The 15,654-nt window shown below is 35.1% G+C and overlaps 2 protein-coding genes across 5 annotated transcripts; one reads left to right on the top strand and one right to left on the bottom strand.

The window, feature by feature from the left end:
* Positions 1-1,526: 1,526 nt before the first annotated feature.
* LOC129889758 (uncharacterized) lies at positions 1,527-9,266 on the top strand. Of its 3 annotated transcripts, none has more exons than XM_055965186.1 (13): positions 1,527-1,682; positions 1,853-1,900; positions 2,943-2,991; positions 3,073-3,121; positions 4,317-4,387; positions 5,023-5,081; positions 5,302-5,403; positions 5,757-5,814; positions 5,991-6,127; positions 6,255-6,311; positions 7,150-7,247; positions 7,849-8,051; positions 8,890-9,266. In XM_055965186.1, the coding sequence occupies exons 2-13, from the start codon at positions 1,889-1,891 to the stop codon at positions 8,949-8,951; spliced, it is 957 nt and encodes a 318-aa protein (XP_055821161.1). In that variant the 5' UTR covers positions 1,527-1,682; positions 1,853-1,888; the 3' UTR covers positions 8,952-9,266. The 3 variants fall into 3 exon arrangements, with proteins under 3 accessions (XP_055821161.1, XP_055821160.1, XP_055821159.1); XM_055965185.1 differs by having other exon boundaries at positions 1,529-1,644; positions 8,881-9,266; XM_055965184.1 differs by having other exon boundaries at positions 1,529-1,682; positions 8,881-9,266.
* Positions 9,267-9,562: 296 nt separating this feature from the next.
* LOC129889757 (uncharacterized) lies at positions 9,563-15,002 on the bottom strand. Of its 2 annotated transcripts, XM_055965182.1 has the most exons (8): positions 14,803-15,002; positions 14,658-14,723; positions 14,383-14,436; positions 13,230-13,304; positions 13,087-13,152; positions 11,442-12,050; positions 10,802-10,873; positions 9,563-10,034 (listed from the first exon to the last, which is right to left on the bottom strand). In XM_055965182.1, the coding sequence occupies exons 1-8, from the start codon at positions 14,905-14,907 to the stop codon at positions 9,801-9,803; spliced, it is 1,281 nt and encodes a 426-aa protein (XP_055821157.1). In that variant the 5' UTR covers positions 14,908-15,002; the 3' UTR covers positions 9,563-9,800. The 2 variants fall into 2 exon arrangements, with proteins under 2 accessions (XP_055821157.1, XP_055821158.1); XM_055965183.1 differs by lacking the exons at positions 13,087-13,152; positions 13,230-13,304; positions 14,383-14,436; positions 14,658-14,723; positions 14,803-15,002 and having other exon boundaries at positions 11,442-12,755.
* Positions 15,003-15,654: the final 652 nt, after the last annotated feature.

Raw genomic sequence — 15,654 nt, 5'->3', positions numbered from 1 at the left:
TTATAGTCGAGCTTTGAACATGAAAGAAGGAGAAGAAGGAAAAAAGGAAGAAGAAGGATGAGGAGTAGAAGAAAGAAAGTAGCCATTAATGTTTGGAAAACCAAAGAAGGCAGACAAAGAAGAAGAGAAGAAGAAACAAAGGCATCAAATTGCACTTTGCGTGCAATTATAATATTGATCGAATGACCATTTTACGTAATAAGTGATTATTGAATCATTTATGGTAATAAATTTTGACTCAATGAATATTTTATCTAATTTTTCTGTTAATCGTATCTAACTTTTATATTGTTCATTCTTCTTTTGAAGCTTTTCATCATTCTTCTTTCTTTATTATTATTGCGAAGTTTTTAGGAAAAATTATCTAACTATACCTTCTACGATGTATCTGATGTCTATTTTTTCCTCAATATACTAATTTTTATCCGACACATACAATACCTACTGTTATGTATCAAATACATAACTAAACACACCTAACACACAAAGCTGACACAATATATATGGTTAAAAAGGGCAGCTCAGTGCATTAAAGCTCCCGCTATGCGCAGGGTTCGAGGAATGGTCCGACCACAAGAGTTTATTGTATTCAGCCTTACCTTGCATTTCTGCCAAAGGCTGTTTCCAAGGCTTGAACGCGTGATCTCCTGATCACATGGCAACAACTTTACCAGTTACTCCAAGGCTCCCTTTCCACACAATACATATGGTTATGTATCAAAATTTATGCATCAATTTTGTATTAGGTGTGTTTAGACAGGTTTAGCCATGTATCAGAATTACCTTCTATGATGTATTAGACGTCAATTTTTTTCCTCAGTTCATCTATCTCCAATTCAGTTGTAATGACTGATTTCAGATTCACAAACGAGATATTTTCTCCAATAATAATTCCATCACTTTTGTATCGTTCATACCTCACTTCAGATTTCAAAATTCCTGAATGTCTCAGCAAATAGAGATATTCATGATGTATCTTTCCCAAATTTTTGAAAAATTTGAATGAAAATTGAAAGGATACTGGATGATCTGCTTGAACAATTTTGAAATTTAAATTTTTTGAAGTTGTTATGCTTTGTGAGAGATTGATTAGCTGTGTAAAATACGTGATTATATGTTTTATGAGATTTTAATTTAATTTTTGATTATTGTTCCTTTTTTAACGTAACAGAAGGAAGTTAATTTATCAAGTTACTATGTATTCAGATCGATAGTGATGAATTTGAAAGTGACAAAATTTAAGAAATTTTTGTGACTAAAAAAAATAAAAATATAATGTAATTAACTCTTTACATTATGGGATTTATGTAAATTATACCCTAAAAGTAAACTAATTCTCTCGATTAATTTCCATGAGAACATTTTACACCAACATACATAAAATTAAGAATATTATTATTTGCCGCGTCATTAGTCATTACCAACAGATTCTGAGAATCCTATGAAAACTCAGAAACTTTGGGGTTGAAAGTGTAATATTTAATAATATAGAGGAGTCAAGTAAACTTCCATCAAACTAGTAATAATACCCAAAGAACAAAGCCTTATATTACTTCCGGCCACCGTCATCCGGGGAGAATCAACAATTGGTCAAGGCAAATAAAGCTGAAATTGGAAGACGACCCAATATTTTAATTGATTCAGGTTTTCATGGAGATTACAGTAGTTTCCAACTTTTAACAGTGGGTCTTTTTTTTTTTTTTTTTTGGTTTAGAAGAAGATTTAGAAACAATTTGTTTTTCATCTTTTGAAATTGGCACAACTCAAATTCTTGTTTTTCGGGTGAACCAATAGATGTATGTTTGTTCTTCACTTGTAGGAGTTGTTAATTTTTTTTTATTTTTTTTTGCAGTGTATCAAATTGGGAACAAGGAGTGAAGCTGTTAGAATGGGAGAAGTGGTAATATTGTTAGAAAAGACTTGATTTTTATTTAATTAATGTCAGAATATTTCATGTTTGGGGTATGGGGTAATTGGGGGTGAGGGTAGGGGTGGGCGTGGGGGTCTATTCTTTTGTTTTTGAAATTTGAATACTTTGTTAGTCATTCATTATAGTTAGAGGAACTATGTTTTTGCTTTCCCTTTTTTGGTCTCTTTGATGATCAGTATATGTTTGGCCCTTTGCATCAGAATTGTTTGTCTTGATGTTGTTTCCACAATAAGGTGTTCTTGTTCAGCATATAAGTTGTAACAACAACATCCCTTCGTGTTTGGAAAAGCTCAGACAATTTTAGTTACACCTATTGCTCTTAGATACATGCATTTGTCTGCTAAGTTCGTGGACTCTTCACTTTCGTTGCTTTGGATTCTCCAAAAATACACTACTTTTGGAGAATCCGAAACACACCGTTGACATTTTTGAAGAGTACGAGCATCAGTTTGACACCACAATGTTCTTTTTTTTTGGTGTGGGGGGAGGGTCAGCTAGGGAAAAGTAAAAGTTTGTTGAGTTTCAAATCCTGCAAGAGTAGTAGACAAGGTAGCAGCTACCTTTAACTCCTAACCGCGTAGTTACTGGTCTCCGCTTACCATGGATTAGCCAGAATGCAAGAATTCATTTAGTGTTACCTCTGTTGAGAATTGACTGCTAGACCTCGCCCTTGAGGGCATGTAAACATATTATATCTACTGAAGATTTAACTTAGCCTTTCAAGTAATTCATTCCTTGTCATTAATAACATTAAATAAGTGAAGAACTAGCAATAATTGTAGTAATGGCACTCTTATTCGAAACATGTACTTTAAATTGTGAGTGCATATGTGTATCCACTTTTTTTGGAAGTGGAAAAGGACTAACTTTGGCGATTTTTTACTGTTTTTTTATTTATATTGTTAAATGCTTATGAACTTTCTTGAAGTGAAAAAGGACTAACTTTTGCAATTTCTTATTGGACATTATTTATATTTTCAATGCTTATAACCTTTTATTGGCTGCATGTTAGAATTATATGCAAGAGGAGGATGTAAAGCTGGACGCTATACGGGCTAGATGTAACCTTCTCTTCGTTTTTGTCGATGTTTTCTCTTGGCCCTTAAATCATCCCATATTCATATTGCTCCTTTTGTTGGCAGTTTCAAATGTTATTAAAAGACATTCGGAGTTAGCAGAGCGTCTTTCTAGGTATTGGATTTTAAGATATACTTGATTCCTTTTACTGGTGTTTACATGAGCTTTCAAGTTCTTCAGTAAATCTCACATCTTTTTCGAGAATTTTTGCTCTAACCAAATGACATGTAGTAAAAATTGCAAGCAAGATATTGTGCCTTCAGTTTTAGGGTTGAAGTTTAAGAAAGGAGTAGATTGCACAGTTGCAGGTTGGATATATATGATTGTAGGATGACTACCAGTGGCGTAGGATGGAATTTCTCTAAGGATGTTCAAAATTATGCAGTAATAATTTAAAGAAGTTCTCTTTTTGAATAATTTAAAGAAATTGATGGAGAGGGTGCACATAAAATTCTAAATCTAACTACCTAATAAATAGCTAAGTCATAGATTTTTTTATTTTTTTAAAATAAGATTATTATAAGCCTTGTAATAGTTAGGCGCATCAAAATGGAAAACTTGGGGATCGAACCTGTGACCTTTATGGCATTTTTAATGCCCTTAACCGCTGGCCTAACTCTCTGAATTGTTTAAAGGTTGTTCATTTAATAATATATCCACATATACAATAAATTTTACCTATACACATTACAGTTTTCCACAAAAGGGTGTTCGGCTGACCACCCTTCCGCTAGTGTAGCTCCGCCTCTGATGACTATGGGTTTAATAAGGAAATTCTTTTATTGAATAATGTGAACAGAGGACCATAAAGGTAAGGAAGAACAGAGGAATTCGCGAGAAGGGAAAAGCAGCTAGAAAAGTTGAAAAGAAGATTTCTTCTCAAGAAAGTTGAATAGTAGGCTTGTATCCCTTATTTTTTTTTGGTGCATTGATGAAGTTCCTCTTTTATAGATGATTGGGTGTTATTCCTACGGAACTACATTTTTTTTAGGTCTCTACTGTTTGTATACCTCTTGTATATGTGGGCTTTGATGCCCAAGTTTTTGTATAAAATTTAATACCTTATAAAACAAATGAAAGAGCTATTTCATCAAAAAGAATTTTATTAAGAATTCAAACTTTTGGCTCAGATAAAGTGTGCATGTTTATTTTGCCCGAGCATAATGGCATCTTTGCAAGTACTTAGTTTACCAAGATGGTTCCAAAAAGAGTGGTGCTTTCTTCCTGTTTCCATAGTTGTGTTTTCTAGCATTGTCATTCACATTGGTGCAGAATCACCAAATAACAATGAAAATCATGGTTCTTCTAGGGATTCTGACAAGTCAATTTTTGAGCGTCTACAAAGGGAATTTGAAGCCGCACGTTCTTCTCAAACTCAAGGTAACTTTGGTAGAATTATAGAGCATATCTAATTCTGATGTGCTCTTTCTATTGCTCTTGTTTGTGTTCAATTTATGTTATGAGCACACAAATAGTACTGGAATGATTCATTTTTGGTTTGGAACATAATGTTTAGTCTAGTACTTGATTTTCACTTGTTATTTTCTGTGATTTTTTTTTTGTGCCAGGTTGTTTGAAATTTGATCTAAGCTACTTTGCTTACCTTATAACAGCAGTATATGACTGCAAGTTTCTTAAAATTGTTACTTGAAATAAAAGCTTCTTTAATATTGTTATGAAGTTTGATATTTGCCTTGTTAACTTGTTCATCAAAAAAAGAAAAAAGGAAAAAATAAAAGGAGTTTGACTTGCTCATTCATATTTGATTTCATGATGCTTGAGCTATGTCCTTTCAATCTGTAACCAAAGATGTTTCAGTAACTGATGTATTAACTGCGGTGGAGGTAGCTTATTATAAGTAAGCATTGCATTTTTACTCTATGTTACTTCTTGTTCCCCATATAGTGAAGCGTTCTTTTCCTTGATCCATCCTGGTGGGTCTTCAGTTATCCTTCAAATGTACTTGTTCTAGTCTGGACAATAGGATATTCCTGTCTCATTTAATTCTTTTGCAGAACTTAACTTAGAAGGTGAGCAATGGAATGATGGCTTATTAGCAACAATAAGAGAGCGGGTATGTATGGTTAGATTATTCATTCAGCTCGAACATGATGTTTCCTTAAGATACTTCTCCTTCCAACCAAGCAATCAATAATCTGGCTTGCAACATCTCTCATCGCATTAGCGGGTGCCGGATTCAGAGACCTACATGTTTTAGCTTACTGATCTACTATTCTGCTTTTGTTCTCAGATTTTCCCACATGTTTTTTGTTACATGATTCAATTTACCTTAGGTACACATAGAGGCTGAGAGAAAGGCCATGCAAATGCCAGGGGACACAACCCAGTTGCCAATTCCATTTCATGACAAAATTACCTACAAAGTTGGGAATAAGGTACTTTGTGCCTGGTTACTATTTATCATGGCTTGTAGGGGAAATTGTTTGTGAAAGTTCCTTTAAGTTATTACCTGTTCAAATTTCTGGACTGCAAAACAATTTTCTCGTAATGTGTAATTGTTTGTTGATCAACTCTTTTTATTTGAGTAGCTTTGTATTTTCTTTTCCTTTCTGCATCTTAGGCTTCCACTAAGTGCTGATTGATGTATAGTTTAGTTTGTTTGGTTTGATATTGTTTTCTACTTTACTATCAGAAGTAGGAACAAGTTGGCAGTGCTGATGGGGCTTGGAGTTGTGAGGATGTGGCCTGACTTTGTTTTACCCTTTTTTTTTCTTTTTTCTTTGTGCAGGTTATTTGTTGCTTGGATGGAGCAAGGATAGGCATACAGTATGATACTTCATTTGCAGGTACTTCACGAGCTATTGTCTAGTGGCGGCTACAATTCTCCAGTTGGGAGCATTCCAATACATACTTTGATCTACCTGTACAAATCCCAAATGAAGTTTATTGTGTTGGAGTTGGGCTCAAAATTTTGATTTTTCATCTAGACTACTGGAATGATGTCAATGGATCTAATTTACAGGCGAATCTTGTGACCTATACCACTGTGTGCTTGAGAGCAAATCATTTCTGGAGAAGATGACTGTTCTAGAACATACAGTTCCTTTTTTCTTGCCAATACGTGAAGCTGAAAACGAGTTTCTCTCGTCAAATGCAATTGTATGGTCACTACATTTGTATTAGATCCTGTTTTAATATGGTCATTGTTTCATTGTTATTAGATCCCAGCTATTTCATATATAGTACTGACTGGATACTTCTGAATTTGTATTCATGATTTCTTCAGAGATTTATTGACCATGTTGGAGATCTGCTGCAAGCCTATGTAGATAGACGGGAACAGGTATGCCCAAATTTAGAAATAATGTAGTACCAGAGCTCTTCCCTCTTTTGTTGGTGAAAGACATTATTCATCTGTTTCTTGCTCGATCATGGGCTTAAATCACAACCATACTCTCCTTTGCAAGTTTACTTTAGAGACTCTTCAAATTCGTTAATCGGTTACTAGATTTACAGAGGATTTGGTGGAATAATTAGGACATAGTAGGGGCAGAGCAGTAGTAGAATTAAAGAGGTGGAATAACCTTTGGGGTTGAACATTGGATATACAAGGTCAAGGAAACCTAGATGTCTAAAGAGAGGATTTCAGCTTAACATTGTAATAAAGATAATTATCAGAAATAGAAGATATCAACTGGAAAGAAGAAAAAAGATATCATGTCCTCAAAGAAAAAAGATTGCTTAATCTTTTTTGTTGGCTAGACCAGACTCTTGTAACTAGTTGTGTCTATTTTCTGGAATGTGTAAGTTCCCTGGTGCTAGACTTGTATAGTGTTGTTTTACCGGAGCAATCTTATTCTCTGAGTCTTTTGTAACTTTTAATGCATCTTCTTGATGCCTTTAATGATATCTTCTTGCTTCATAAAAAAGAAGAAGAGTTGAGGCTTGGGGATGTTATTGTAATTCAGAAATTCAAAATAGAAAATTAACTTTTTTAGTATGTGGAAGGATTGTGTTGAGGGGATGAAGTCAACATATGATGGATAACATACAGTGTGTCTAGCAATTTTAGTGCTTTAATAGGGTTTTCTTCAGTGCCGTTTAGATATAAATTTACTTTACCTATCAAAAATATATTTCAGTGACATTTGTATTGGTAAAATACAACTTGTTCTTTGCAGGTTCGTCTTATTAAAGAGTTGTATGGAAATCAAATCGGTGAACTCTATCATAGTCTTCCATACCACATGATCGAGTTTGTGATTGAAGATTTTGATTCGTATGTCTTTTCTTCCTTTCTGTTATTGTATCTTCTGTCTCACTATGCTTTACCGGAGGCTGACTTTGAATTTTTTATTTTATTTTGTCTTTTCCAACTTGGGTCTTCCCCCTGTTATGAATAGTCTTGTGGAAGTACTGAACAGAAGAATTAAGCGAAACAGACTATGTTGTTTAGGCTGCAGAATCAGGAATATAATTAGCTTCCAACTTGAATATCACTATGCAAAGAAACTATCAGTACTGTGAACTATGAAGCAGCTTATATATATAGTATAACAATCGTGGTGCCCACTTGATTTAACTTGGTAACTGGAAATAAATGTTATCAGCCTATAGCATAGCCTCCGCTCTCCTGTTTGTGATATGTAGCAAATTTCTTCATTTTCTGGTTGGGTATATGTTACTTGTCTTTGTGTGCGTCTGACTAACACTTTTTTTGGTCAAATGTTTCATTCGATCTCATTATCTGTATGTCTGCCTAAAGCAGATGTTTGACCTGTAATCTTGGTTACTACACAGAGTGCTACACTAAACATATTTTGGATTATGGGTTAGCTTGCAAACTCCAACTCTTACCAACATTTGTTTCCTTCTTGCAGCAAGGTGACAGTTGGTCTGAGATATGCAGATCTGATCTCTACACTTCCCACTGGGGTTAGTGTCCTGGCATGGCCTATGCACCAATCCAAGAAATCTGATACAATGGCCCCGAGTCAGAAAGGAAATGGAGTTGGAAGTCACCCTATCCCAGCGCGTTTGACGTATGCAGAGGATGCACTCCGTACCATGAGTCTGCCGGAAGGTTTTGCTTCTTTTTCTGAATTCCCCTCTGTTGCTATACGTATTATTTGTTTTACAATGCATATTCTGCGTCCTTCATGAAGAATTCCTATTATGTTTGTACTATTCACGAGGAGTCCTACTATGTACTATCCGTGTTAACCTTTAATTTAAAAACAAAACAAAACAAAACAAAGAGCTCCTTATAGCTGCTTTGAGTTTTTGATGTTTATGAGATCTGAGTATTATAAGTAATATGTCAAAGCATAAAAAGGGTTAAGAATACAGTTGCAACAATACGAGCATACTTAGCTTTTCCTCAGATTTGAAAGACCAAACGAGGCCTCAAGTATCACTTGTAATCAGCTTCTCTTTTATGTGGTAATTTTTAAAGGCTAAATCACGAGAAGTCTTCTGGTGACAAAATATCTGCCTGTATACTTTCCTTCTCGGGAGAGATCAAGTATAACTAATAAAGAATTACTGAACTATGATAAAACGTTAACCTACTGCTGAAAAGAGATGCATTGGAAATTATAAACATTAACAGAGAAAACAGTCTTACCTTCTCCCCAAAAAAAAAAAAGAGGGGGTGGGGGGGGGGGGGGGGGGGGGTGATGAAAGTACAAAATGGTGTGGCAGTACACATTTTTTACTTTCAGAAGTAAAGATAATGTTGGACACTTCAAAAGTTAGATAATTTGGGAGGGGAAAATTTTGTTTCTACTTCCCAAGCTTCTTTATTTTCTTTTTTCCTTCTGCGTTAGAATACTCCCAAAGCTTCTTTGATGTTGATTTGAATTTTATGTATTGATCTGGACAATTAGTAACTGACATCTTGCTTCTTGCAGCATATGCAGAAATTGTCTTGAATCTTCCTCAAGCTCTGCAGGACATGTTTCCCCACACAAGCTCCACATAGTTGTAGTTGTTCATGACCTGGAGTAGCACCTTGTCGCATGCTGTGTAGTGAATGCTCTGGTTGTAAACTGAATGTTTTTTCCCCTTTATACATGTATAGTCTGAAAATCCAGTTTAGTGTGTCAACTCTTACCTGAGTTCAGGACAATTTGCCTTTGTTGTCTATCCTAACGATTATGTTTAGGGAAGAAAGGGAAGAGAATTCACAATCATCACATTCTGGGAGAACACATTTTGCTTTCTCAAATGGAAGTACAGTGGGGGAAGAAAATATCAAGTGATTTATGCAAATCTCTCTTTTTTAAGTCTTCATTTAGATTTGTCCCCATCTTTAAAACTTGTGCAAGCATTACCCTTAGAATGTTCACTCGAATATTACTCGACCTCATTAGACAAAACATTAGATTGTAGCCTAACTTTTGCAAGAACTTACAAAAGTTTTAGATAACGCTCTAGTTTTTTCTCGTAAGATTTTCCGTTTGCTCAAACAGATTCTTACATTGTGGTTTGAAAGATCTACAAGTACAGAAGAAATTAAAAGAGGGCCATTTACTAATCAGGTGTTCCAAAAAAGGACAACCAGCTAAAATTTCTGAAAGAAGACTTATAACAAAATGAAAGAGAACTGATCAATATCTAGAAATAAAATTGCAGGTTATTCCCAAGTGTTCACTGGTGAGCAACAATCTTTATGTTATAGCTTCATAGAAGTGAACAATATTCAGCATTTTCATTTCACCAGCAAGTTGGAATATGACAGCAATAGATGCGCGGATAATACCGGGCAAGAATATTTCTTAAACAAATGGTAATGTCTCACAATCACAGAAATGTTTCTGATGTGTGACATTCAACATTCAGCCACAGGGAAAGCAGAGCCAATGCTATCTCCCAATCGATAGCATTTAATATTAACAGAGTATGGACCAATCTCGACGTGGTTTTCCTCCCCTCCAACAAAGTAACAGAGAGTGTAGATGGCAACTTCAAATTCGGGGCTAACTCCAATCAAACTGCTTGACACAGATTTTAAGACGCCGTTCCATTCAAACTGTATGGTGAGCAGTTGAGTTTCTGAGTCAGGCTGCATTTAGAAAAGAGAACTTAAGCTAACGTGCTGAATGAATACAAATAGATTCAGGAAAAGACTAAGGTAGAGAGCCTCTTTGAACAAGATTATGCATTTCCATATGATATAGCTGATATATCGCCTTGACCAAACTTGACAATCTAGTTTACACAATGAAATTTTGCTCCAGAGATTGTTAGTTATTTGACATCAGAAAGTGCCATTTTTCTGAGGCATGGTTTAGTCAGGTGTGAATTTTTTGACTTAATACATTGACGGCCCTTTAAACTTTGACAACAAATTTCATTTAGACACTTTTTGGTTCAAATTTTATAAAAACTTCTGCGTGTGTTCTCAAATGCCCATTACGATAAGTTAACCACTTAAAACATGTCACATCCTTTAATTATACGCATTTGCCTCAATAAGCAGTAAGCTCCAAGACGTTTTCTAATTAAGGCTGATGTGTATTATTAAAGGAGAGACATTTTATGTGGCTAACTTAACTACCTAATAGACGATTAAGAACACGCTCAAAAGTTCTCTGAAATTTATGAACCAAATGTGTCTAAAGGAACACTTTATTATGTGTTCAGATGCTCAATTGGAACAAGCCATAGTTCGAGTGTCAAAATGTTATTTGCTAGCAAGTTTAAGGGGTTGTCCATGTATTAAGCCGACCTTTTTTTATATCAACAATAAGAAAATAGATAGTTTCTCTTACTAGAATACTTGCTAAATTCAGAACAAAGACAACCAAATTAAAGAGTAGTATGACTTACAATCTCTCCACGCCTTCGGGGGAAAATATATCCTTGATAGTCAACATTGCCCTTAGCTTCCTCTAAATAGAACTGCAAAGAATAAAACATCTAAGAAGAATATAAGCAAAAGATACTCAATGTAATTCCACAAGTGGGGTCAGGGGAGAGTAAGATGTACGCAGACCTTACCCCTACCTTTGCGAGGTAGGGAGCCGATAGTCCCTAGACTCAAAAGAAAAGAAGAAACCATAGCAGGGTGCAAGGATATAAGAAGACAAAATAATAGGATACAAAGCAAATGAAGCAACAAATAGTAATAAACACCGAAGAAAGGAAGCTACACGATTACTAAATCATACTACTAATGATAAGGAGACGTGGAGAGGAGGCTAGCCGTTCCATGTCCTGTCTAATCCTGCCCCCCCCCCCCCCCCCAACCAGTTTTTCTTCTGCCTATGTCTGCCTCTCCTAACTCCTATTATGGCCAACCTCTCACACCTCCTTGCCGGCGCATCCACACACCTAAAAATCTGTTTAGACTATAGTATAAATGTAAAAGAACGCAATAGCAATAATTAACTGAATCCTTTCGACTTTACATGGTTATTAGCTAGAGTCAAACACAAGCACTAGTAATAAATGAAAGCATGAATTGCACCTGAAGCCAGTTGTGAAATCCAGACACCTCTTTCTCCCCGCGCTCCTTTATCTCTCCAACAAAAACATGTTCAAAAGCTGAGGAGCTAGCTGATGTACCACCTCGGCTATAAAGGTCGAACCACAGACGTGTCGACATTCTCTTAAATTCTTCATAATTACCAGAAACTACGCCTTTCAATGACAGATACTTGTGCAGATATTTAATTGGTGCAGTTCTACTGATCTCTTCTATGAATGCTGTTTGTTCTCGCTTTTCTTCAGGTGTTACATTCTCCTTACATCCCTGATGTGGATTATAATTATCCAAAAGGGAACAGAAACGAGAATAAGAAGGCTTGTTAAAAACGTCTTCACTCAGCCAGGAAAATAAGCATCCTTCTGCCATATCATCCTTTTGGTACACCTTTTTTCCTTCACCACAATCAATCTGGTAATCCTTTCCTGGAACTAAGCGGTTTAGATCAAGTTCCCAGAGCTTGTTGCAAGCTTTCGATAAGTCTGAGAGCTCTTCTTCAGAGGGTTCCATGTCAACTCCATATCCAACCTCATTGGAGTAATCTTGCTCATCAAGGGGCTTTTTATAATTGTTCCAGGAATCCATTTTTACCTGTTGCAGCATATTCATATTTTTCATATGATAAGCATAAATTAAAGAGTTATTTCAACAACCACGAGAGCGGATAGCAAGTGCACTTCAAAACGACGAATATTTTGTATAGTGAAAGGGTATCTTAGAATGCTTCAAAGTTAAGTTTTAAGAATTTGTAACTCTAAACTCCAATGCTTTCAGAAGCATGGTCGCCATTGGAACTGCCCTCCCCCTCCAAGCTATCAACAGTAAGTTATTCTCAAATGACCTGTTAGTTAATTAGGTTTCCACTCCACATCAATTAGTAACCCATATATTCTTATGAAGTACTTTATATAAAGCCCCTAAGATTTTATATCACTAGTTGGAAGGAAAAATGAAGGTAAGAAGAGTAATGGATGTCTTAACATCTCTTATTAGTCTTTTGCCAAGCCTCACAAGTAAGATGGTAGCATTGCATTACCGTTTGAAACCATCAAATCACCAGCAAACAAGGTAGAGTTAAAATTGCATAGCACAACCTACTATCTTATTTTTTGATAACCATGGTGTCCGAGCCAACTTGCATGCACCTTGACTAATTTCACATGATACCTGTCAACTCCCACCAGCAACATGTGGTAACTCTGTTCACCAAGGCTAGAACAGATGGAAAGAAATCATCTAGTGTTTTGTCTCTAACCTACCATCTTTGCTTAAGTAGATATCCCAATATGTTTTCATACTCACTTAACCTTCACCCATCCATAAATTTGAATGAAAAGGATTTTGAAAACTCAGCTTGCTCCCGCGATAGAGACATTCCGCAACCTAATATTAGACTCATGGTTAGTTGTGATTTCTAAACTCTATGTCCTACCTTTATCTTCACTTGTGTTCAATTGCTGAAAAAATATTAACACTTAATTTTTACTATAGTTCCTTAGACAGATGCTATCATTTCTCACATCTTCTATCTAGTAACAAGAAAGGAAAGCTTGTCTTGACGAAAGCCATCCAATCCTTCTTTTTTGTTTAGACAGTAGATTAGTTCTCTTAGTTGTAAAGCAATAACCTGTTGGTGTCGTTTAGTAGGCTTTTTCACGACAGTCTCCCAGCCATCACTGTTTCCCTCGCCCTCCTGCAGATACCAGTAAAACATGTGAATACCATCATGAGGAGGATTAGAATAAATATGATAAATGAGCAAGACCAAACCTTTTGCTTCCAATAGCTTTGGTTGACATTGTCTCTCCTCTCGTCTTCATTTCTTTGGTACCCCTGAGGTGAAGCCTGCATATTTTGAGATGGCTGAGAACAATTACTGTTCAAACAGATAACGACATACTACTACACAGTGACAACATAAATATTTCACACCCGTGACATGATTATACTTACCGCTTCAACTCTTCAACTCACTTGAGATCTTATACAAGACAATGTTCTTTTCGTTTAAAAATAATTTCCATATGAAAAAATTAAAGCTGAGTTTTATTGCCCTTCAAACAGTTACTTGTCGTAAAAATTTGCATCACATGCAATATCATTCCAAGATGCATAAATCAACTGTACAAGCAGCCCTGCACCTTCTTTGCACAAACAAGGAGAGAAAAACAACCACACTTCTCCTTCCCATCCCACCACACCACCAAACAAATTATTTGGATTAACTAATAAATCAACAGAGAAAACTATGTATCGGTCTCAAACTAGTTGGTAATTGCTATATGCAGGGGCGGAGACACAATTTTAGCTACTGGATTTTGACTAAGGGGATTCAAAATATATAGAAGTGAACATGCGAAGAAGCCAAGGGGGTTCAATATCTACTATATATACATAAAAAAATATTTTTGACAATGTATATATAGTATAATATTTCGAGGAAGGGTGTGTAGAGGTACCCTAACTCCGCCCCTGGCTCGAAACCTAGTAGCTTTGGCTCAAATTATGTATTTGTGTTAAAAAAATAATCATTTGATATGTATAATAATCTATCCAGAACCTAGTAGGCAAAAATGAATTATGGTCTAGAACCCATATATTAAAAATCTTGACTCCGCCTCTGGCTACGAGTCCTGTGTACCCATTCCACTCTATATTGGCCAGTCTCACTATATTTGGGTTAATCTGTAAAGCAAAAAATCCAATCACACAACAGGAAGAGACTCTATCAAGAGATCAATGACAAGTTAATCATCATTGCTGTAAAGATCCAAATTTTACTCAAAAAACTACAACTTGACCACAAAATCTACTCTAAAAAAAAGGAAAGGTTGAGAAAAAAAAACATATAATTTCAAGAATTTGGAGTCTCATATTCATGACATTTACACTATAGAATCTTAAAGACACTATAAGTATGCACCTTTTGGGGCATCATGTGAGGCCTTGATTCCTCATTTCTCCCACATCTCTCGTCCTGCCAACAATTCAAAATTTTAAAAAAGGATTAAAATTGAGGATCCATGGGAAACAGTCTCTCTATCTTCCCAAGATAGAGGTAAGGTGATATACTCCACACCCCACTTGTGGAATTATACTGTATTTGTTGTTGTTGTTAAAAAGGATTTTAAAAAAACCAGAACTTTAAAATCAAATTCAACACTAACTATTCTGAAAAATCAAGAAAACCAAATTAACCTCTCTATTATATCCAGTTCTACGATCACTGTTAACCCCATCATCTTCCTGCTCCCCTGTCACCACCTGCTCATTTTAACACACCCCATAAGCATACAATTAAAAAAGATTGAATCTTTAACAAGTGTCAATGATGAGTGCTAACTTGCGCCCAACTGGATCTTGACCGTTCATCACGATCTTGATTGTCTCTTTCATTTTCATCATTTCCCAAAGCCACATTCAACAACCCCTTTACTAAACCTTCCATTGCCGATCAAATCAACAACTGGGAATTATTATTTTTTTAAAATAAAAAATATATTTTTTGGGAGATTGACTGGTATAGTGTGATTTGATGAGTTGTGGAATTTAATAGTACTTGAATGAAGTTGAGAGAGGCGGGTAATGGCAATTATGTGAATATCTTGATATTTGAGGTTGTTTTGGTTATATTTTGCCGACAGTAGGGACTTAAATGACTAAATGAACATGTTGTTGACATTAACACCAATAAAAGGCAGCCATTTTTTCATGTTTGATTTTGGCTAATAATATAAGAAAAAAATATCCTACCATTATTTCGCTCGTTCTATACACGAGACTAGTGTATAATTATGTATATAATTTTTATATATTATTATAATATTAAATGATATGTATAAATTAGTATTGATACAACATTAATTATTTAGACATCGAAACTTTAACTATTTTATCTTGATTGAAGTGTCCTTTTTATGTAATTAATTAACGAAAAAAATTATTTATACTTTCTTTTAAATATTTCTACATGTTTAAAGTGTTTGTATGATATAGTTAAGATGCAAGTCGAATTCATAAATCTCCATAATATGAATATATGTAAGTCGAAATCGAGAAAACTATGATAATCAATTTATTTTATTGTGAAATATCAAAACCAAACTTAAAAAATAGTAAATTTGTTTAGATTGACACATAAAATAACTATGTCAAAGAAGATATTATTGTTGAATCGCTTTATGTTCATTCGGTC

The sequence above is a fragment of the Solanum dulcamara genome, chromosome 5 (genome assembly GCF_947179165.1).
Source record: "Solanum dulcamara chromosome 5, daSolDulc1.2, whole genome shotgun sequence".
Taxonomy (NCBI): Eukaryota; Viridiplantae; Streptophyta; class Magnoliopsida; order Solanales; family Solanaceae; genus Solanum; species Solanum dulcamara.
This window is presented reverse-complemented; position numbering and strand designations above follow the sequence as displayed.

What these genes read in the sequence shown, in the direction of transcription:
- LOC129889758 (XM_055965185.1), top strand. An exon ending in GGACGCTATACGGGCTAGAT is followed by an intron (nt 2,992 to 3,072) that starts GTAACCTTCTCT and finishes TTTTGTTGGCAG; the next exon opens with TTTCAAATGTTATTAAAAGA. An exon ending in TTCTCTCGTCAAATGCAATT is followed by an intron (nt 6,128 to 6,254) that starts GTATGGTCACTA and finishes TGATTTCTTCAG; the next exon opens with AGATTTATTGACCATGTTGG.
- LOC129889757 (XM_055965182.1), bottom strand. Translation starts at nt 14,907, where the DNA reads ATGGAAGGTTTAGTAAAGGGGTTGTTGAATGTGGCTTTGGGAAATGAT. An exon ending in GAACTGGATATAATAGAGAG is followed by an intron (nt 14,437 to 14,657) that starts GTTAATTTGGTT and finishes AATTGTTGGCAG; the next exon opens with GACGAGAGATGTGGGAGAAA. An exon ending in CTCACATGATGCCCCAAAAG is followed by an intron (nt 13,305 to 14,382) that starts GTGCATACTTAT and finishes CAAAATATGCAG; the next exon opens with GCTTCACCTCAGGGGTACCA.